The sequence below is a fragment of the Dipodomys merriami genome, unplaced genomic scaffold (genome assembly GCF_024711535.1).
Source record: "Dipodomys merriami isolate MVZ:Mamm:240054 unplaced genomic scaffold, mDipMer1.0.p SCAF_12, whole genome shotgun sequence".
NCBI classification, from domain to species: domain Eukaryota; kingdom Metazoa; phylum Chordata; class Mammalia; order Rodentia; family Heteromyidae; genus Dipodomys; species Dipodomys merriami.
Window position 1 is genome coordinate 14,258,136 of NW_027202493.1, and position 24,157 is coordinate 14,282,292.

Consider the following 24,157-nt stretch of genomic DNA (forward strand, 5'->3'; position numbering starts at 1 on the left):
GGTTTCCCTTATATGCAATATCTAGTATATGTATGAGTCAAGCGGAAAAGGTCAGATAATGTGATGTCAGAAAAATGAACCCTTAGATATGTATTTTAATGTGTTTTTCTTTCATGCATGTGTTTCTAACGCATTTATAAGATTATCTCTTTGTTGCTTTGTATGTCCCTCCCCCACAGTATAACCCCTGCTTTCACTATATTTGATGTCAGTATAACTTGTGGAGGAGATGGGGAAAAACCAGTTGTTTAAGGATACAGGTGGACCTGTTGCAACAATGAGAAGTACAAGTTGTCATGTCCAAAACGAGCTTTACAACGTCGATGTGGTGGGGGGGAAGGGAGGGGAAGGAGAAGGATTGGGATTGGGGGGGAGGGGGGAGGCTGGGAAGGGATGTGAAGGGTAAACCAAAGGAGGAGGCTGCAATGCTTGGTAAGAAATGTACACATTATCCTGCCCATGTAATTGTAACTCCTCTGTACAGTATGTTCACAAATAAAATAAAATTAAATAAAAAAAATAAAAAGAAGCTCGTGGACAGTGCCTAGGCCCTGAGTTCAAACTCCAGGGTTGGCAAAAAAGAAAAGAAAAAGGTTTCCTTATAGCTCTTGTTGAGAAAGACAATGAGTACATAGTGTGACTAGCCTGTTGCTTCTGGACAGAAAGACAGAGGCAAGTGTGTGCAGTACTCATCTGCATGGCGGGGGAGAGAGGCAGCTGTGCCTGGTCTTCCTAGGACAGAGTTTGTTCACAGTAGGTCAGGAAAGCTAATGTGTTGTGCCTCACCCGGCTTTATCCATGCTCATTACACCTCCTAATTAATGTTAGGATGCTAAGGCTCTCCTTTACAGTGGAGCAATTTTACCTCTGGAAAGAATTATCCCTTAGTAGACATGGACGACATGGCAGTGGGATTTACCCATTTGTATGTTAGTTGAGTCCGTCTAACCTCCCTCCTTGGTTTAAACTCATATCACTGTAGGGATGAACGCGGCCCTTGAACATGGCAAAGGCAGCCGCGGCTACCTGACACCTGCAGCGGCTCCCTCAACCTTCTCACCGCGCTTCATGTGCAGCCCTGGCTGCTCTGGCCACAAACCCCCAGAGCCAGGAGTTTTGGCAGGCTTCACATGTGATTGTGACTACCTGTCCTTGGCTCCCCCGACCCAGGACAGCAGTTTTCTGACTCCCACAATAACACCATGAGTCCATCTATACACATCATCCTTATGCACACGGAAGCTGTCATTTTTCTACCTCACATGGAACCTGAATTACTGATACCCATCTGCTTGGTTCTGCTCTCAGAAAAAATCATCAGCTTCAGTGCTGCAGAATGTGATTTTTATTTTGAAACAAGGTCATTGAACATGTAGTTAGTTAAAGTGGTGGGTTCACCATTCCAATAATGCTGACAAGAAAAGATGCCACACGGGGCAGAGATGTCTAAACTAAGAGACTCCACGAGATTGAAGTCATGTTACCTAAAGTCAAGGACTTCCAGAGGCTGGGGGTGCAGACCTGGAGTATACATCCTTCCAGGCACTTTGAGGGGAAACACAAGAGCCCTGTCAATACCTCCACCTTGATTTTCCAGTCTCTAGAACCATAGAGAACAAATTTCTTTGTTTAAGCCGTTTAGGATGTATCACTTTCATATGCAGCCCTGGGACTCGAATGCACCCTCTAAGAGCTCAGAAGTGTTGTAGACTTTGGAGAACTCTTTTCTCACCATACCTCTGCCTTTGAGTGATAATCATTTATAATTGGTGAAATGTCCCAGAGAAAGGAATTATTTGTTATAAGAATGAAGCACAGAAAAGTCAACTTTGGCAAGTTGCTAATTATCTGCCCACTGTTAATCTCATATGCTTTGTCTCTGCCTTAGAGCTAAGTTGGGAAACAGTGTGGCCACAAATGAGCAGTTAGGGGGCACTGGAGAGGTGCTCAGCCAAGTCTCATCAGAGTTTTGTTTTGTTTTGGTTGGTCATGGGGCCTGAACTCTGGGCCTGGGCCCTGTCCCTCAGTTCTTCAGCTCAAGGCTAGCAATCTAATTCTTGAGACTACTTTCTGCTTTTTCTGCTTATGTGGTGCTGAGGAATCGAACCCAAGGCCTCATGCATGTCAGGCAATCACTCTACCACTGAGCCACCTTCCAAGCCCTCAATAGGTTTTAAGTTCCTGGTTTTTTAAATTTTTAATTTGCCAACAGAGAAAGGTAGGAACAACTAAAGCACTTACTGTGATCCTATAAAATGCCAAAAAATGTTCTAAATTTTGAAAAGTACTTTTCATCTTGCCTAAAGATGAACACCTTGGGTTTCTAAGTTCATGTACAATGATCTAGGCCAATATCACATTTTAAATGTCTTTCCCTAAAAGCAACTGCTTGGTACAGAGGCTGAGCCAGGGTTCTGGATACAGGGAATGCTATTGGAGGTCCAGCTCTGCTCCCATCATGGATGGGTGGAAAGTTAGCATGGTGCACTCTTGCTACTGGGTCTCCTCTCAGAATGGGATGACCAGAAGCACCAAATTCCAACTCCAGATGGTGGTCTGTCTGTCTGTCTGTCTGTCTGTGTGTCTGTCTGTCTGTCTGTCTGTCTATCTATCTATCTATCTATCTATCTATCTATCTATCTATATATCTGGATTGTTTTATAAAAAAGCACGAAGAATTGGGTCTTAGGTTATAAACGGTGCAGATCAGAGTTCTGAGACAGCAAGATACCTGCCCTGACTCCACATGAGAAGAGGCCAACTGGTAGTTTGCTCAGAAGAGAGAGACATAATCACTTTGAGCACAGAGCTGTGGAAAAGATTTACAGAGGTCTATAGTGATTTTTAAAAATACAAACCTTGGTATTTTCAACCCTTATTTTTCATGAAGAGAATCCAAGGCTATAGTAGTCTATGACCATCTAACTTCCTTCACCAAAGACAAATACTACTTCTATAGAAAGGATGTGTAAAAGAAGCTCAGACACAGTGACCAGGAAAGGAATTGGAGCCCCATGACAGGGGTCTGAACAGCAAACCTTGACAAATCAAATGAAAGAACTCCTAAATCAAATCAAATAACTCTCACTGGTAGAGTGTTTGCCTAGTACGCACAAGATCCCCTGCACCAAAGCAAGAAGGAAAGAGAGAGATTGAGAGAGAGGAGAGAGAAAAGAAGGAAAGAAAGATAGAAAGAAAGAAAGAAAGAAAGAAAGAAAGAAAGAAAGAAAGAAAGAAAGAAAGAAAGAAAGAAAGAGAGAAAGAGAGAAAGAGAGAAAGAGAGAAAGAGAGAAAGAGAGAAAGAGAGAGAGAGAGAGAGAAAGAAAGAAAGAAAGAAAGAAAGAAAGAAAGAAAGAAAGAAAGAAAGAAAGAAAGAGAAAGGAAGGAAGGAAGGAAGAGAGAGAGAAAGAGGAGGGATGGAGGAAGGAGGAAGGAAGGGAAAAGGAAGGGAGGAGGAAGGAGAGGAAGGAGTGAAGGAGGAGGAAGAAGGGAAAGAAGAAAATTAAGCAATTCCCTTGTCTAGCGTCCCTGCCTTATTCAGCATCAGACCATGCCTCTCCCTCCAGCAGTATGCCTTTCACCTGTGTGCCTGAGAGAGGTGGAGGAAGTTTCACCTATGTCTTCAGAGAGGTGGGGGAAGTTTCACCTGTGTGTATGGGGGAAGAGAGGGAGGGCACACCAGAGAATTACCTCATATGTTATTCTCTCTGCTTTCTGAGTCCAGGTATTTTCTATACACCTATAAGAAACTCTGTAGGAAGGACTGAGTTCAGACTGGAAGTGTGAGGGAGTCAGTTCATCTGCTGCAACCACACCCCAGCTCACTCCCTTAGAAAGAGGTGAGGGGAAGAATGTGAACACAAAGGGCTGTGTACTTGTCTGAGAGTAGGAAGGAGGTGAACTGGAGTGATGTGGGTGGGGGAGGGAGGAGGGGAGAAAGGTGATATTGCTCTGACTCACTGAGAATTGCCTTGTTGGACCTTACATATTTTCACTGGCTGAGAAGCAAATTTAAATGAGTTTAACTAATATGGAACATTGATTTCCTTTGCACAGTGCAGACAAATGCATTGAACTTATACTTACATATTGCCAGGGTAGAGGGAAGTTCTCGCAATCATTTTTTCCCTAGGTCACCTTTAAAATTGCTCAGCTGTCCATTTGAGAAGCTGTATTCAAAGATAATGCCTTAATTCAGAAAGACATCTGATAGTTAATTATCCTGCCAATATGCATTTCTTCTTTGTTCTTTCAGAGAAATAAAAAGAAAATGCCAATCTCATTTTTCTAGAGCCAGTTCATTGTCTGTTTATAGCACTACTGAATATATATGATCCCCTCTCCAGCAATTGGCCCCTAAGCTTACCTATTCACCAAGCATTCAGCCAAGCCCAATGATGCTATTTTTTCATTGGTGGCAGTGAGGCTGTGGCTTAGAAACCACTGGGCAAGAAGAAAGCATGTTATTCTTTGTTAGCACTCCTGGTTATACTACATCGTAATTATGGTTTCATTCAGCCTCTGGATTCCTTTAATCTGACTTTAGGTGACAGTACAGAAAGAAAATGATGCTCTTATTCTCATATGCTTTCATTGTTCAAATAGATGTAGAGCCTGTGAACTGCCACTTCTTAGGAACTAAAGAATAGTTTATCTAACCTAGTTATCATGATCATATTGAGTTCCACAATAGGACAGTTCACAACGCTTCTTCTGTGGAGGCTGTCTAGGAAACACTTTCCAGCCGTTTAAGAAATTCTCAAGCTTACGAGGGTTCCTGGCTTCCTGTTATTTTCTTTCTCCTGCTTCCCTCTACCCTTATTCTAATGAATATTCAGCCTGCATCCTTCAACCACAATTCTGAATAAGATGCTTCCTGTTTTTCCTATTAAAAATTGACTGTTGTCCTGGGTAAAAGGGATTGTTTAGTAAGAAACTGCAGCTGGGAATTCCTGTTTATTTTTTATTTTGACCCTGATTCTGGGGACAGCATAAATTTCAGTTTCAAACAATACCTTGTATATTTCAGTAGACTCTGTAATTCAATTCTTTTTATTTCTAAATTTCTCTGTCATATCACAATGATCAATTCAAAAGCAGAAGTGAAATATTATTAATTTCTCTTTTCTAGTGCCCAGGATAATGCTTAGAACAGAGCAGCAGCTCAATTAAAATGTGTGTGTGTGTGTGTGTGTGTGTGTGTGTGTGTGTGTGTGTGTGTGTGTGTGTGTGTGTGTGTGTGTGTGTGTGTGTGTGTGTGTAGGCACACATGCATGCATGGGTTGATACTGAAGCTTGATCTCACAGCCTGGGCAATGTCCCTGGCTTTTGTGCTCAAAGCTAGCACTCTACCATCTGAGCCACAGTTCCACTTCTAGGTTTTTGGTGGTTATTTGGAGATAGAGTTTCATAAAGTTTCCTGCCTAGTGACCCTCAGATTATAGTTGTGAGCCACTGACATCTGGCTCAATGAAAATTTTTTTTGGGGGGGTCCAGTCGTGGGGCCTGAACTCTGGGCCTAGGCGCTGTCCCTCAGCTATTCAGCTCAAGGCTAGAACTCTACCACTTGAGCCACAGCACCACTTCGGCTTTTTTCTTTTTGCTTATGTGTTACTGAGGAATCGAACCCAGGGCCTCAGGCATGCAAGGCAAGCACTCTTCCACTGAGCCACCTTCCCAGCCCCTCAATGAAATTTTTTGAGTGAAGGAAAATGCATTACACATAAGTTCTAGAAAGAAGTACTAATAATTACATGCCAGTATCTTTAGGTTAGAGAAGGATAGGGAGGAATATTCATTTGTGTGCATTTTTGGCTAAGTAGTAATTATATAAACATGTTGTAGCATGAACTACGTGGGTCCAATAATTGATTTTTTTCCCCCTCAACACAATGGATTTTTCCACACTTTAGTCACTCAGTAACTGCTCCAGGCTTACGTGATTACAGCAGCATCTTGGATCCTGGTTGTTCATTGTTTGTTGAGTACCTGGGGATTTAATAGCTGAAGATAGTTTGCACACTGATTTCATAGTTGCTATCTGGAAAGGCTAAGGGTGTTCTTGAATAAATAATACACACTCAAATGATGGTTTTGTTACTTGAATGAGAATAATGACAAAAACATGTTTGAAAGTATGGTTCCAAATTAAATAAAAGAAAGTTCGGTTCCACTAAAGCTGTTTATAAGCATATAGACATTGGACATTTAAGACATGTAGCTTTTTGAGCTATGATTTAGTCTTCATGAATCAGCCACATGGAAATGTCTAAGTGTCCCTTCACGACTGAAAGGAGACCCTCAAATTTCCTTCCTGTACACCTTATGGATAGCATTTGCATTTGCTATCTGGGGAAGGAGATATAAATACCAAAGGAAATACCTTTTCTTAGTATTCCATTTTAAAAGACTGTGAATATTATTTCATGAATCCTAAGTCTGGAAAATGTGAGCTACATTATCTACCAAAACCCTTTAATAGCTTCCTGTTGCCTAGGGATAAATGACCACATCTGGGTCCTGAATCATCCTTTTTTTTATTCTTCTCAAGTAGTAACTTCCAGTTAAAATGATCACCAGCTTCAGTTTCCCACACACTCCCTTATCGTCAATCCTTTGTGTACCCTGCTCCTCTACTTCTGGTCCCTTTTTACATGGAGACACTTATCATTGAGAAGCTTCTTAGAGACAGCTTCCGGATTCCTGATTTTACAGAGAAACTGAACATCTATAGCTGAAAGTGTCTATGATTACAAATTTGAGATCAGAGTGATCAAAACTTTTCTGGTTATTATATATATTCACTCATATATAATATGTATACACATATTATATGTGTATTATATGTGTATATATGTGTGTATATGTATGAAAATGTTTGAATTCAGCACCAGCTTCTTTTTGAAAATTCACCATTTTCTCCTTCTGCATTTGAATTGCTGTTCTATCAAAAGTAGCAAGCAAGACTGCAATTTAGAGGAGTCTAGAAAAAGCTCCTTAAACATCTTGACTTGGAATTTGGGTGGTTTAAGAAGACTAGCTCAGCCATACAGGACGAGGAAGTCACAACCTGTCCTGGACTTCTTCATTTGGACAATTTAACATATATATGAGTAACAACCACAGTTCAAATGCTGATTATATTAGAAAATGTCTTTTATTTAGTATTATTTAAAATAAGTACTTAGTATGCTTTTGGCTAAAAAAGCTACATTAAGATGGTATTATTTTAATCACATTAGTTTTTTTGTTGTTGTTCAATTCCTAACACTTGGAGCAGCAAGATAGAGAGTAGATTTGAGAGACCATGCCACTCTTAATGTGAAAATTACCTCTGGTACTCCATTATCTCAGCTAGGCAATGGACAGCTGTCACAACAGTATCTATCTCCTATGGTTACTAAGAAAGGAAATGCATTAATTACCTTAGCATAGCTGTGGCCAAATTCCTGACAGAAAGGGAGGAATTAATTTTAGTTTGAAGTTTCAGAGGTTTTAGTTCATCGTGGCTGGCATAGTTGGTTTGTGGAACATTGTATGGCAGGACATCATGGTGGTGGAAACAGATGCAGAACTGTGCTTATAGTAGTCAGGAAGCAGTGGAAGGGGATACAGGAAGAGACCAGTGAAAGATGTCATCCCCACAGACATTCTCCTAGTAACCTACTTCCTCTAACTAGGCTCCACCTCTTCCTATCTTCCTTCAACTCACAATAAAGTTAACTAGCTTTTTTGGGCAGTTGGAGATAGAGTCTCAAGGGCTTTCCTACCCAGGATTGGCTTTAAACCACAATCCTCAGATCTCAGTCTCCAGAGTAGCTAGGATTACAGGGATGAGCCACCAGTACCTAGCCAAGGCAGTGTTGTTGTTGTCTTTAAACTAATCACAGGTAAGCTTTTATTTTTTTAGTAGCAAACATTAGTTAATAAAAGTATATGTTTCTTCATAAAAATAAAGCTAGAAGTTAAAAGCACAATGAGGGAGACTTCTTTATTTTAATCCAATTTTAAATTAATTTTGTATATAAAAATGGAAAATTGTGGCAAGTGATCTTGAAGTTTTCCATTGCTAGCATTTCCTAGAAAACACATGCTGAACACATTTCCCTAGAAAGAGGCCTTACCATAACATAGGACCATACTCACCAAGCAGGGCCCTTTCTCCAATTTATGACCCATCCAGTCTCAGTCTGCCATACACATGAAAGATACAACATCCCCTAATAAAAGTCCACACCAATTAAAAGAATGTAGCTCCTAGTTTTATCTAATGAGCACAAATCTATGGAATTTATGAAAAAGAAAAAAGGCTATTTGTAAACTACAAACTATGTTAAGAAAAAAAACTGAGTAAGCAAAAACTAAAATACATACTATAATTGAGTAATTTTTCTTATCATTAGAATGTCAAACACTGCTAGATAAAGGGATGACACACAACTCTTTAATAGAACGTTTTTTCAAATCTTTTGCAATTTTAAAATTAAAATTTTAATTAGAAACATCTGGGATAATTTTGGTACCCTCAACAGACCCAAACCAGAGAAATGATTCAGCCAAATGTGAATCTCAGGCAATCCAGGATCATTAAGTCCACATCCCCAAAATGATCTTCCATGGAAAAACACGGCCAACTCCATCCTTTATGCTGGAGTATTTTCCAGAAATAAGCTGCTATTCCAAAGGCTTCTTCATAGCCCTATGCACCACTCAGCAATATTAGTGCTGGTTTTTATTCCATAGCTAATTGCAGGAATCCCTTTGGGTTTATTCTTGATTTGGCGCCTAAGGAATGGCTCCTTGGGACCCTTGGAGCAATCTGCACTGTGGAGCACACATTATCATTGTTCTTTCGCTGTGCCTGCAATCGCTGTCTCCCTTTCTTTAAGGCTTCCAGATACCACTGCTCCTCCTTCAGCATCTGCTTCTGTGTTTTTAACTGGTTTTTCACAGAGTTCAACTTTTGGTATTGTTGAGTTAGTTCCTGCAATTCTTTCCTTATCTGCCTGTTTGCTGCATTGACGTCATAGCAGAAATTCAAATGAACCTGCCTGGCTGTCAATTCTAAGGCCTTGGCCTTCTTCTTAAGCTCTCTTGTTTGATTCTTTCCACGCTGCATTATATCTAGTTGCTTCAATTTTTTCGCTAGCAATTCCCTGCATTCTAGGAACTCGAAGTGGGTCGACTGGTCCTTGAAAGATGTCTCCATCAGGACTTGGGCTGTCTCTTCCTTTAATGCCTCTAATTTCATATTCTGTTTCTCTTTTATTTTCGTAATGTGACTCGCTGTCTGCAGCTGGCGCTTTGCATTGAACTGCTTCTTTCTGCCCTGCATGAGCTGTGCCTTCAGGTCTGTATTTCGTTTTCTGTATTGGGAGACTAGTTCTTGTCTCTTTTGTTCTATAGCCCCACATTGTTGGAAGTATTCCTCCCACAGTTCCTGATGTTTCTTTTTACGCTGCTCGTTTATTTTGTTCAGATAGTCCACAAAGAATTTGCTGTCATTATAGACATGTAACTTTTCCTCCAACAACTGCTTGCTCTCCTGCAGTAGGGGTTGTTGCTTCATTTGAGATTCTTGTTTCTGTTTGGTCAGTGTCTTCAGAGCTATCACGGCTCTTTTTTTCACCGTTCTCTCCAACCTTGTTATCATCTCCGGACTCATATATTCATTTAAAATGGTAAGATAGGGTGATTGTGGAGAGGGAACCTCCGACTCCTCAGCCAAGGAGATGGAGGAATCCAAAGTCTCACTGGGGGTGTTGTAGAGGTCCCCGAAGTTGATGAACGAGGAGCCAGCACTTAGGCAGGTCTTGAGGGTCTGCCACCTAGGGCTACAGCTCTTCGCTGAGGTCGCTTTTGGATGTTTCCACGTGTAGGAGGAGAATAAACGTGTCAGGATCTCCCTGGCCGGGGGGTCACCCACTGCCCTCGTTTGGAGGTTGTCCACCTCCTTGCTCTTGGGAGAAAGAGGCTCCTGTAATCCTGAAGCCTTCTCTGGCTGGGCAGGGGCCCTAAGTCTCTCAGCTGGGGCCCTCTCTCTTTGGGGGCCCACTGTGAGGCGCACTCTCCTGGGGACCCTGGGGTTGGATGCTGTTTTGGAGGATTCCATCTTGTCTCACCCGCCCAGGGACCACGACGACCAGCTCTCTTCCTGTCAAATCTGCAGTTTACCTTCCTCTGGCCCGACACTTCCAATGCATGGCGGATAATCACGTTTGCTGAGCTCGGGCCCGGGCCGTTGCTGTCGCCTGGGTTCCAAATTGGAAGAATCAGACTCCAGCAGGTCAACCTGGAGGAAGTCCCTCTAGCCACACAGCATCTCTGTGGTTCTAAGGTCGGGGCTGGAGGAAAGATGGCGGCGCCCAGGAGTGGGGCTGGGCTTGGAGGAAAGACTTCTGGTTTGCTCCCTGCTTCTTTTGCTGTTGAGAATGGTGACACCTTGCTACAGAATGTGAGTGTGGTAGGTTGTCAGAAGTTGTCTATGGCTAATGGAAAACTCTTCAGTTGGCTCTAGGGAGTTGAAGGGTCCCAACTTTGGGCCTGTAGGGGTCATCAACTCGACTGCCATCCTCTGAAAGGCACCTCGGTGCATGCGTGGCCCGGTTTGCTACCCTGTGTCACTGATGCAAGTACTGGCTTTGCACATGGTTACAGTAGGCCTGTGGCTAACTCTAGAGCAGAATATCATGCAAGCACTCAAGTTTTGTGTAAAGAGTTGGCACAGAAGTATTTTTTTTTTTCATGTACCTGTTATTCTGTAAGCATAGGAATAGAAGAAAAAGTGGCCATGACGAGGCTCATGGAGTTATTGTTTAGTAAAGATAGAAAATCCAGACATTAATAAATAAAGTTTATAAAGAAGTGATTAGTAATAAGGGAGACCCTGTTAGTGATTGTGTTAGTGAACTTTATTGCTTTATTGCTTTATTGCTTTGACACAGTGTCTTGCATAAACAACTTCAGGGAAGGACTGATTTTGGTTCACAGTTTAAGAGGTTTCTGTCTGTCTTGTTTGGAGGATGTGGCAGAGCAGAGCCACCCACATTATGGTGGCCAGGAAGCGGAGAAAGTGAGAGGGAGAGGAAAGCTTGTCAGGTGTGATATTTAAGAGGTGATTATTAAATAAAATTAAATTCTTTCTACCCTCAGGAATGAATTAATCAATTAAAGCAAGGAATGATTTAGTAAATTTTCTCCAGAGTAGGTCTGCTGTAAAAGTCACATTGATTAGGTCACTCATACTCCCTGTTCCTCACAGTATGACACACTGAACTACCTCAGGACTTTATCAGCAAGAAGTCAGATGAAACCCTTGTCTTGCCGGAATCATGAACAAAAATAAACGTATTTGTTTATCTTAATAAATTGCCAATCTGTGGTAGTATGTTATGAGCAATAGAAAATGGACAAAGTCTCATTTGATTAAGTTTCCTTATACAATAAAAAAACCTATTACTTGTCTTCATATTCCTGTGCATAAAACAATATCATGTATTAGTACAATTACAATTAATCAAATGTTGAAATAAAAAATTAAATGGGTAACGTCTACCTTGGTATCTGATGTAAATTAGTTACTTAAAACAGTATAAGTATGATTGTAATGGTTCCTACTTTTATAGCTAGCTGTGAAGTGTATTGTCATGCATGACTTTCTCAACTCATATCTGAAATACTACTGGTGAAAAGTTTAGCTTTCTATATGGTTTAGCTTTCTAAACCATATTTTAAAAATATTATAAAACAATGCAAACCTAAATATTTAGTAGATTTTCTTTTGTATGTTAAATTCTCTAGAATATGCTCCTGAACAGGTCTCTTCTCTAATATAATTTTTATTTTTCTCTTTTATGAAATGTTAATATTATCATTTAAAAATAATACACAAAACCATGCCTACCTTCACTATCCAGGGATAATTATATAAATATGTATGTTTCAGCCTTTTCCTTTGCAAGATTCTTTCCTAAAAACATAGTCATAATCATAGTCCAGTTGCTTTTACCTGTAATCTCAGCTATTCAGGAGGCTGAAATCTGGAGGACGCGGTGGTTTGATACAAGCCTAAGGCAAAAATGTCCACAAGACTCCATCTCCAAAATAAGAAGCAAGAAGCAAAGGTGGAGACATGGACTCAACTGATAGACTGAGTTCAAACTTCACTAGGGCAAAAACAAACAGAAAATGAACAAGAGAAAACCCAAATTGTTATGTTTAATTTATTTAACCAATTTTCTATATAAATACTGAGTGCAACTAAGTACTATTTTCATATGGTATATATTGTAAAAGTAGAACTTTATATCTAGTTTCTCAGCTAACATAATATCAAACATTTTCTGTTATTATTCAAAACTCTTAGTAACTGTAATCATGCTGATACGTATATTATGGTTAATTATTTCCAGGTAGTATCATAATACAATATTTTAGATGTTTATTGTGCATTTTTATAAGAAAGGTTCCCAGCTACAGGTTTACTGGGAAAAAAGCTTCATAGTCCTTAAAGAATTCTGACACATTTACCCACTAATTTTCTGTGAGTTTATGTGTGTGTGTGCCAGTCCTGGGACTTTAACTCAGGGCTGGGACACTGTCCCTGTGCTCAAAGCTAGCACTGCACTACTTGCATCACAGCTCCACCTCTGGTTTTATGGAGTTTAATTGGAGATAAGAGCCTCACAATCTTTCCTGCCCCAGCTGGCTTTGAACCATGATCTTCAGATCTCAGCCTCCTGAGTAGCTAGACATAAGCCACCAGTACTTAGCTACTCGCTTATTTTCTATAGTGCAGTACCAATTAACTGAACTATATTATAGAAATACAGAAAAATATGTAGAAATATAGGAACATTTTCTGTATATAGAGTGTAGAAAAACATCTTTTAAGATATGCTTCAATTTTAAAGTTTGAGTGGCAAAATAGGAATAAAGAGATGGTATACAACTCAACTTAGTCCCTAAAATACTTGAAATTCATAAGACTTGCCAGCTTGTCCAGAGGTTGTGACCATGCTCAGAGATAAAAGAATGGTCTGGTTGAGGCACCTTGTTCATAATCCATTGTCTCCATAGCCTTGGTAATTTAAACAGGATGTCTCTTTGGAATGCCTAGAAGCACCTAACACTGTGACAAAGTGAGGACAAATTTAACAGATTGTACACAGGCAAGGGTTTCATATAACAGTGAAATGCTCAGAGTGTCTTTAATCTTAAATATACTTTTTATTTTTAGATAGGAGAAACTCTAGACTAGAGCAAACATTGTCTTGTCTTGAAGGAAATTAGCCAGTGAGTAGTTTCATGTTTAGCCATAACATTCCAGGCATCCTTTAAGCTAACAATAGGTAATTAATACTTTTGTGAAAGTAATTTTTGGCCAACAGAGACAGACTTCTAAAATAGAAGAGGCAGACATTGCATGAATATTCCATTTATTTACATTACTGTCTCTGTTTTCCTTATGATACACAGTACATTTAGGTGACTTCAGTGATACTTAAAGATTTTTATTATAAATGACAGGTGAGTAGAAAGCTCAGCAATTTGGTTGGAGTTAAGAGTTAGAATACATACCTGTTTAGTTCTTGGAGCACTTTTCTAAAGCATGCTTTAAAAGGCTCAGAATTTAGGGCTTTTTTTTTTTTTTTGAGACGATGACTGACTTTATTGCTCATACTGGCCTTGATTTTTGTGATTCTCTTGTCTCAGCCTGCTAAGCACTTGGATTACAGGTGTGTACCACCACACCCAGGTCTTTAGCTAACTCTTTTGCATGTGAAGATTTAGTATCTCCTCGCTGACTGGTTATGGTGTTATATACATGAGGTCATGATTTCAATAACCTTGTGAGACAGTTAATTGTATTTTGTTTCATTGCAAGATAACTAACCTCTTATCCAATTGATGTGTGTAACTGGAGAGCAGTGAGGTTCTAGGAAGGGAGAAATATGGAGGGAGAAGCTTTGCTGCTTGGGGAAAAAGTGGGATGAAAAAGATAATGAAGGGAGTAAATATGATCAAATATTTGAAAAAGATGATGGAGGGAGTAAGTATGATCAAAATATTTTATATGCATGTATGCAAATAGAATAATGAAGCCTGCTAAAATGATCAAAGGTAGTGTGATAAGAAAGAGAGAAGTTATAGGGATAAGGAAATTAATTTGATCAAAGCACATTATATACATATTTGAATGTATCATAGTGAAACTCCTTTGTACAACTAAAGTACACTAATAAAATAGAAGCTTTGCTTAGTTTACCAGTATGTAGCATGCAGCTTTTAACTTACTATAAGTTTATCACTACTATGGGGAGATAGAACTCTGTTAATGGTGGAGCATATTTATACATTTGAAGGGCAATTAATTTCAGATTGTAATGTATAAAAATATAAGCACATTCCCTTTAACCTCTGTTGGTTTATATCCTTTATTTCTTATCTAGCACATTCACTTATTCATTCAATAAATATTTATGAGGGTTCAAAGTTCTTACATGAAAGGTTAATTCCTTTTATCTAAATGGCTATATGAAACTATCTTAGCAAATCATAAAACCAAATGTCCTAGTCCATCTGGACAACTACAACAAAATAACCATAAGCTAGAGTTGACTTAGAAACAGTAGAAAGCTGATTCTCACAATTCTAGAGACTGCAAAGTCCAAGATCAATGTGACCAATTTCCCTCTGGTAAGGGCTGTCTCTTTGCTATAATTCATAGAGTAGAAAGGACAAGCAAGATCCGTTAGGTGTCTTCTTTCTTTCTTTCTTTCTTTCTTTCTTTCTTTCTTTCTTTCTTTCTTTCTTTCTTTCTTTCTTTCTTTCTTTCTCTTCTCTTCTTTCTTTCTTTCTTTCTTTCTTTCTTTCTTTCTTTCTTTCTTTCTTTCTTTCTTTCTTTCTTTCTTTCTTTCTTTCTTTCTTTCTTTCTTTCTTTCTTTCTTTCTTTCTTTCTTTCTTTCTTTCTTCATTTATTTATTTTGGTCATGGGGCCTGAACTCTGGGCCTGGGCATTGTCCCTCAGCTCTTCAGCTCAAGGCTAGTGCTCTACCACTTGAGCCATAGCACTACTTCCGGCTTTTATTCTGCTTAAGTGGTGCTGAGGAATCGAACCCAGGGCCTCATGCATGCAAGGCAAGCACTCTTACCACTGAAACACTTTCCCAGCCCAGGCCTCTTTTATGAGGGCATTGATCCCATTCGTGAGAGCAAAGCTGCCTGTCATCTCCTAAAGATCCTATTTCCTAATGTAGGTATTTCAGCAGTTAGGTTTTAAGTTAAGGAGGTAATAAGCACTGAGACCACAATAACAAGCTCAGCCTTGGTAGAGCATTATTCCTAGGAATGAGCTGGGTGTGTCCATGTGGGGAACTCATGCTCAGGGAACAACTGCATTGTGATATTACCATCTTTATCAAGTCATAGATTCTCTGGTTAACAGATTGTATGCTTTAGTGAAAAAGAGTTGATATGAGACTTAGGAAATCTAACATTGCAGGACACCAAAGTAGAGACCATTGCAGAGTATTTAGAAGAAAATTGAAAAGGTGAAGTGAAACCAAAGAAGAAAGTTGAAAAGGTGAAGTGAAACCAAAGGTTTACCACACTAGATGGAAGTAGACTTCCTCTTTTTTTTCTTTTTTTTTGTTGGTCATGGGGCTTGAACTCTGGGCTTGGGCGCTGGGAGCGGTCCCTCAGCTCTTCAGCTCATGGCTAGTGCTCTACCGCTTGAGCCACAGCGCCACTTCCAGTTTCCTAGTGGTTTATTGGAGATAAGAGTCTCTCGGATTTTCGTGTCTGGGCTGGCTTTGAACCGTGATCCTCAGATCTCAGCCTCCTGAGTAGCTAGGATGATAGGCATGAGCCACCGGTACCCAGCAACTTCCTCTTTTGAGAGGGGAAGCTTAACCAAATCAGAACTGTGGTTTTCCCTGAGGACTTTATACAGATCGTGTCTCTCTTCTGCTATCTTAGAGATGTTTTTTCCTCTTACTACATTTTGACTAAAATGTGGACATCTGTGAAGTACTTTGTCATAAATAGCATGGCTGAGACCAGGCTACTTTATGTCCATACAACATTTCTAAATTCAAAGGCAGCTTCTCTTAGCCTCTCCCCACGTGCAAACCATATATATGAGTTTACCTGTTAACAATACAAGTACACAGAATGAAATGATAGAACTTGAGCTACATGTTAAACTCAGATATAAGGGAAAAGATTAAAAAATTAAATTAATTTTGGTGATAGGGAGTTTTTAACTCAGGGCCATTTTCTTGCTCAGCTTATTTGCTAGGCTGGAGCTTTACCACTGAGTCATACTCCCAGCCCTGACGTTTTTCTGCTGGTCCTGGGGCTTGAACGCAGGGCTTGGGCTCTGTCCCTGAGCCTATCACTTGAGCCACAACACAACTTCCGGCTTTTTTATGAGTAGTTTATTGAGGATAAGAGTCTTATGGACTTTCCTGCTTCAAACCCTGATCCTCAGATCTCAGCCTCCTGAGTAGCTAGGATTACAGGCATGAGCCTGGGTATGGTTGTGCCCAGCCCCAGTCCTGCCTTTTGCTGGTCTTTGGAAGATAGAATCTAATAAACTTTTGTGCTCCTGCTGACCTCAAACCCAGACAGTAAAGATGTCAGCCTCTTGAGTAACTAGGATTATAAGCTTTTAAGCCACTGGTGCCCAGCTTGGGAAAAGTTCTTTTTAAAATGAATTTTATTTTCTGTGAATAGAGCATGTTCATAATAACAAAGTGCAGATAAATTTAAGAATTTCAAAGAAAAGTTATGTAAAATGCACCTTTAGCTCTTTCTTTTTCTCATTCTCCCAATGAAATGACACACATTAAAAATTCTATAATTACTGAAGACTAGACTATTTTGGAGATGTTCAGTAGGTCTCTTGTATTTCTGTACCTGTTTCCAAGGCTCTAATCACATTTTTTTCTGGAATATCTTTTCAAGGATGGTTGTATAGGAGGTCTGTATCCTTTCTGAACAAGAGTAAGTATGTGTATTGCCTATCACAAAATATCTACATTCCTTAAGCTCAGAGTTTCTTTCCAGGACCTGAAGCCACACTGGTCCTCTTCATGTCATTTTGTGTGATTTGAGACTTGGAAAATTAGTACAAGGAAATTCACTTGCTCTGGCTACTGCTACTGTTGTAGTACAGTTCTTTGTCCGACCCAAGGGCATCATGACTTCTGTCACCATTTTTGAAATTAGGTGAAGTATCTATTAAGGTCTTTGACACTTTTATTAATAACCAGGTTTTTGTTTCATTGATTTTTCTATTGCTTTCTTGTTTCTAGTTGCATTGTATTCTGCTCTAATTTTTCCTTTCTTTTCTTCAGTGTACTTTGATTTAACCAATTCTTTTTCAAATTTTCTAAGGTAAATGCTTAGACAAGTGATTTTAGATTTCTTCTTTTCTTATAAATTTCTTCAGTATTATAGTTTCCCACATTCTGCATTTGTTGCATCCCACAGGTTTGGTAAATTATATTTTTATTTTGCTAAAAGTGTGTTTAAAACTTCCTTTCAGGTTTCTTCATTGAACTGTTGTTTAGAAATAATGTGGTTTAAACTCAAGTGTTTTATAATTTTTCAGTGTTTTTTTTTTTTTTCTCGGTTAGGCATTTCTAGTTTAATTCCACAGCTCTCAGAGAAAACATTGTATGCTTTCTGTCTGAAAAAAGTTTCAGATTTGCAAGCAGAAAAGGTCAGATAATGTGATGTCAGGAAAATGAACCCTTAGATATGTATTTTAATGTTTTTTTTTCTTTCATGCATGTGTTTCTAACGCATTTATAAGATTATCTCTTTGTTGCTTTGTATGTCCCTCCCCCACAGTATAACCCCTGCTTTCACTATATTTGATGTCAGTATAACTTGAGGAGGAGATGGGGAAAAACCAGTTGTTTAAGGATACAGGTGGACCTGTTGCAACAATGAGAAGTACAAGTTGTCATGTCCAAAACGAGCTTTACAAAGTCGGTGCGGGGGGGGGGGGGGGGGAAGGGGGGGAAGGAGAAGGATTGGGATTGGGGGGGAGGGGGGAGGCTGGGAAGGTAAACAAAAGGAGGAGGCTGCAATGCTTGGTAAGAAATGTACACATTATCCTGCCCATGCAATTGTAACCCCTCTGTACAGTATGTCACAAATAAAATAAAATAAAAATTAAAAAAAAAAGTTTCAGATTTGGTTCATGCCCAGAATGTGGTCTATGTTGATAAGTGTTCCGCAAGAGCTTGAGAAGGAGAGTGTTCTTTTCTGCTGGTGAATGAAATGGTCTGTTGAAGTTGATTATGTCCAGTCATTGAAATGGATGTTGAATCCAACTGTGTCCTTACTGATTTTCTACCTGCTGGATCTTTTTCTGATAAAGGGCTAGTGAATCCAACTATAGTGGATCCATCTACGTTTCCTTGCAGGATAATCAGTTTTGTATTTTGACACTTTATTGTTAGGCACATACATGGTAAATACTAAGTCTTCTTGAAGAATTAACCTTTTTGTCATGATGTACGATTATCACCTTTTTTTTTTTTTATTCCTGATAATTTTCCTTGTTTTAAAGTTTGCTGTGTCTGGTAGCTTCTTCCTTCTCTTCACTAATGTTAATATGTTGTATCTTTTTTAAAATATTTTTTTTTATTGTGAGAATACCATACAGAGGAGTTACAATGACATGAGCAAGGTAATAAGTACATTTCTTATCAAGCATGGTTGCCTCCTCTTTGTTTCCCCTTCCCATCCCTTCCCATACTCCTCCCCTCCCCTCACCTAATCCTCCCCCTCCCACCAAAGTTGTAAAGTTTGTTTTTCGACATAACGACTTGTACATCTCATTGTTGCAATGAGTCCACCTGTATCCCTAAATGATTTGTTTTTTCCCTTCCATTCCCCAAATTATACCAACATCAAATACAGTGAAAGCATGGGTTAGACTTGGAAAAAATTATATTAAGTGAAGTAAGCCACGCCCAAAGAAACCTAGGTCCCATGGTTTCCCTTATTTGCAATAATTAGTATATATCTGAGTCGTATATGTCTGAGTCAACCAGAAAAGGTCAGATAAGTTGATGTTAGGGGAAATGAACTCCAAGATAAGTATTCAAATGTTTTTTTGTTTTTGTTTTTTTCCTTTCATGCAATTGTTCTAAAATATTTATGAGATGATTTTTATGTTGCTTTGTATGTCCCTCCCCCACAGTATAACATATAATATCTTTTGTCATCCACTTTTGCTAACTCTATGTATGTTTTCATGTTAAATTTTATTTCTTATGAACAAAATATAGTTGTATGTTTTAATCATCTCTGATAATCTGCATCTTTTAATTGATGCATTTAGATCATTGACATTCAATGTAATAATACAGTTGGATTAATACATACTTATTATGGTTTTGTTGGCTCTGTTATTGTTAACTTTAGAGTTCTCTCTTTTATTTATTTTTTTTGTCCGTTGTGGGGATTGAACTCTGGGGCTAGGAACTGTCCTTCAGCTTTTCAGCTCAAGGCTAGCTAGTGCTCTACCACTTGAGCCACAGCACCACTTCCAGCTTTTTCTATTTATGTGGTGCTGAGGAATTGAACCCAGGGCCTCATGCATGCAAGACAAGCACTCTACCACTGAGCCACCTTCTCAGCCCTGTAACCTTACAGTTCTTTGCACCTTAATAAGTATAGTTGCTTTGCCTAGAATTGTCTTAACTATTGTTGTTTCATTATACAGATGTACCAAAACATATTTAATTATATCTGTGATGATAAACACTGGATGGGCCTGTTTTCTGTCTTTATGTCACCATTTTAATCTTATGCACTATGAATGCCTTAGGAAGGTACATACTATATCTTGTTTCATTGTTAACCTTTTTAGAATCACTTAATGTCCTTATTTTGTTTTATAGTAGTGGTACTAGAGTTTGAACTTACAATTCTCACACTTGCTAGGCTGGCACTTTACCACTTGAGCCACTTTTCCAGCTCTGCTTTTTCACTGGTTATTTGGAGATGGATTCTAAGGAATTTTGCTGCCTAATCTGGCCTCACATAGCAATCCTCTAGATCTCAGCCTCTTGAGTTGCTACAGTTACAAGTGTGAGCCACTGTACTTGGCATTTGGTTCTAACAGTACTTGGGGTTTTGATTTCAAGGCCTTGTCTTGCTAGCTACTCTACCACTTCATCTATACCTCAGTCCCATCTGAATACTATTTCTTGTTTAGGAGATGCATGGACAAATAAATGAATTTAGGCAATAGGTGACTAAGTAAATTTAAATTTTGATCTTTAGTCACTATAAATGGCTTCTCTGACCTTAGCCAAATACTATCACCTTTCTAGTGTTGCTTTAGTTTTCCTGCTGAAATGAATAGGTAAAATAACAGGAATCTTAGTGTTATACTGACTTCAGGCACAGGAACTGGGACATAGAAACATCCCTTTGTACTTTGGAATAGAACCCCTTTTTACCTGGACCACCCACAGGAAGAGCTCTGCCTGCTAAAAACCTAATGATTTTCTTTTAGGAATGAAGACCTGAGGATTTGATCCTTTAATGCCTCAGGACTCTTGAGGCTGTTTGCCCTGTCATAAAAGTCTTTCTGTATAGGGGGTATTTGCTGAAGTTACAGGGACAGAGACAGAACACTTTAACACAGAATAACTGCTATTTGCATAACATGTCTTCATAAAGCGGGCCATTGTGTGTTTCCACACAAAAAAGAAAAGCATTAACAAAGGGCCTTACAATGATGGGAAAATGGATGTTAACATCTCTGCCTGACTGATAATCTCTGGTGTTACCCTTGGGAAGCCTCAGCCTTCAAAATGATTTATGTATCAACCGTTGGAGATTTTCCTCCCATAATGGGTTATCTGGCAAATAGCAACGGGCAGTAGGGAAGAGGCTGAGTGCCTACAGCAAAATAAAGAGCTTTATGTGTTTTCCGGGAGTTTTATTTGTTTCTTATTTCTCAGGTTGAGTTTTTATTTCAAAGAAAGAATGAAAAAGGATAAAAATCAATGGGCCTTTTGTGTGTTTGTTTGTTTGTGTACATGTTCTTGGTTTTAGCTGCCAAATCTGAGACAGGATCTTTGGCCCTCCAGGGTGAGGTGGGGGTCAGGTCTTTCTGACTTCCTGTGGTGTCTTTGGTTTTATATTTTTTTCTGTATATCACCACCTTGTAGTGACATTATTAGAGAATTAATGGGACGATATCACTCCAAGAAGGCAGGGCACAAGCTGTTTTGTAGTACCCAGAAGGCATTGTGAGAAAGATGGCAGATGGCCAGAACCTCCTGGTTCTTTTCCAAGGGAGGACACAGGAGACTGTCTGAAGTACTTCTCTGTTTTCACTTCATTTTTGCATTTGAAAATAATGTAACCTTGGCTTAAGTTAACCCTTTGTGTTTCTTTATGATATCCAGGCATGGGCTAGCTTTCTTCCCCCTTTTCTTTAAAATTCTCCATTGCTAAAAGATAAATATTAAACCTACTGCCCAAAGTTTTGAATCTAGGGTTCAAATTAATCACTTTTAGCAGTAGCATGATTTGTGGTTTTTATTGGGCTTGTGGAGCTCTATGAGGTCTTCCAACTTACTTCTCAACAGATACCAGCAAAATAGGTGGTAGGGGTGTAGAATATATGTTTTGTTTTTTTTTTCTGCACATTGGATTTACAGTATAAGGAGAAAAGAAAATTTGACAATAGAGACCAATTTTAAATCTATACGATCCAACAGAGTAGAAAAATTAGTGGTATATGCTGAGATTTATATCTAAGATAATTTGAGTCCAAGTTTTATTGTTATGCCAATAGAGTAGATTTAAATCTTTAACATCAAAGGTGCGATACAACCTGTTCGACAACCCAGGTTTGGGATCCTCTTTTATTGTTTGGATACGAGGTGTTCCTAAAATGACTTGTATATTGAAGGCTTGATCTCTGGTGACACTATTGAGAGATAATTGAGTCCCGAGAGTTCTGATCTTATCAGCGAATTAATCCATTGATAGATACATAATTTGATGGCATTTTTGGGAGGTGACAGACACTTAGGAAGAACCTGTTTAGCAGTAGGTCTCCAGGGGCATACCTTTGAATGGTATCTTGTCCCTATCTCTGCTTCCTGACCACCATGAGAAAAGTAACCTCTGCTACAATTTCCTGCCACCATGTTTTTCAACCTCATCTTAGGACCAATGGATCTAGCCAAACATGGACTTAAATTTATGTAACTGTGAGCCAAAATAAGTGTTTCCTTCATTGAGTTGTTTCTATTAAATAATATACTCCTCAACCTTGCGCTAAATAATATGCTTCCCAACTTTGAGCTTTTCCAGGCATGACAAGTGTTCACTTAGCAGGAAAGAAAAGTGACTAAAATGACCAGTGTTAGAAGGATTTGGTCCCTAATTCATTAATTACAGGAAAACTCTAGGTGCAACTGATGTAACCACTCTTAAGATTTGCCATGAAACCATATTTGAGGACAAATTTGGCATAGGAAATGTACTCTTTGTTACAAGAGTGCAATTACAGGGATCTTTAAATTGATAATGGCTAAAAAGATTTCATCCAGCACATTAGAAAAGAAATTGCCAACACAGTTTTCAACATTAAGGAGATCCAACGCCCTCCCCACATTTAGCAGCTTGGAAGAAACATGTAGTTACTTGGCGTTTACTTGGTATTGGTTCATACTTGCCTTTGCCAACATACTTGCTCACCTAATTCTGCCAACTCTCTGTAAAAGAGATTAAATTTGTTTTTATTCATTATCACTTGATCTTGAGGAAAATTCAAATGTATTACTTTGAGAGCTGAAAAACCCCTCTTCAAGAATAAATAAGAAAGACAAAGTAAAATATGGTCTATAAAATTGTTCTCCTGTCATGATTAATCTCTCCTGCTGAATTAGATAGGAATGTACTTTTAAAATGCTTCTTCTGTACTTACAAAAACTAATGGGAGGGTTAAGTGTTCAGTCACCATTTTGTGTATATGTGTTTAGATGCTGGAAAATCCTGTATATGTGTGTTGTTGTGTATGTGCGTGCACATGTGTGTTTGTGTACATGTGCACTAGCCACAACATTTCAATGGTTTTCTTAAATAAAAATGAGAATATTTTAGAAAAGCATTTTCTATTTGCCTGTTTGGCTCCTGGGAGTAAAACTTATGATATTCTGCTAGTTTGGGGATGAACTTACAAGACTGCTATTTTTGTAGAACGAAAACTTCTGAATAGTGACGGTTTCACAAGGTCAATTAAATAAGTCAGCTTTAAGTCTGATGCTAGCTTTGCTCTGATTTCTGGAGGTCTGCAAAAGACTTGTATAACCTTAAGACAAGATAAAACCACCTGATTTATAGTCTTTTAGTAACCCTTACAATAAATAGTAAATAGAATGCAAATTTTAAAAAATTGAGGAGTAATACATAACCCAAAGTGAAATAAGGTATGAACGACCAATATCAAGAATTTCTCCTTTAATCTAAATGAGGCAAACAGGCAGCAGGACCCAGGCAGCTGTAAGGGGGTGATGGGCAGAGGCAAAGAGACATGCCCAGGCAAGGTCTGCATAGCCTCTTACAACTTTGTCAAAGCTTGCTGCTTATCTTCTACTGGATTGACACTAGAAGAGCGTGTTCCCAAATATACATGGGTCCACTGAATCCTCATTGGCTCCACTGAGGAAGTGCTACTGGGTTGTTATCTAAGCCTGTGACCTTTAAGCCATGTGACTGCTCTTATGTGGCCATTATGGGTTGAGATCTTTTTGTTGCTGTTGTTTTGTTTTGTTGGTCATGGGGCTTGAACTCTAGGCTTGGGCACTGTCCCTGAGCTCTTCAGTTCAAGGCTAGCGCTCTACCACTTGAGCCACAACACCACTTCCATTTTTCTAGTGGTTTATTGGAGATAAGAGTCTCATGGATTTTCCTGCCCAGGTTGGCATTGAATTGTGATCCTCAGATCTCAGCCTCTTGAGTAGCTTGATTACAGGTGTGAGCCACCGGTACCTGACATGGGTTGAGATCTTTAATACCTATGTGAGCAGATGATGGCCATGATACATATAAAAACTGAGCACATGCTCTGGAGCAGGCTGCCCAGGAAAGTCATTAATCCACAGTG

General features: G+C 39.1%; 1 protein-coding gene across 1 annotated transcript; it reads right to left on the bottom strand.

The window, feature by feature from the left end:
* Positions 1–8,477: 8,477 nt before the first annotated feature.
* Positions 8,478–10,226, bottom strand: LOC138823019 (coiled-coil domain-containing protein 121-like). The gene has a single exon (XM_070015958.1). The coding sequence runs from the start codon at positions 10,109–10,111 to the stop codon at positions 8,732–8,734; it is 1,380 nt and encodes a 459-aa protein (XP_069872059.1). The 5' UTR covers positions 10,112–10,226; the 3' UTR covers positions 8,478–8,731.
* Between the last annotated feature and the right edge of the window lie 13,931 nt (positions 10,227–24,157).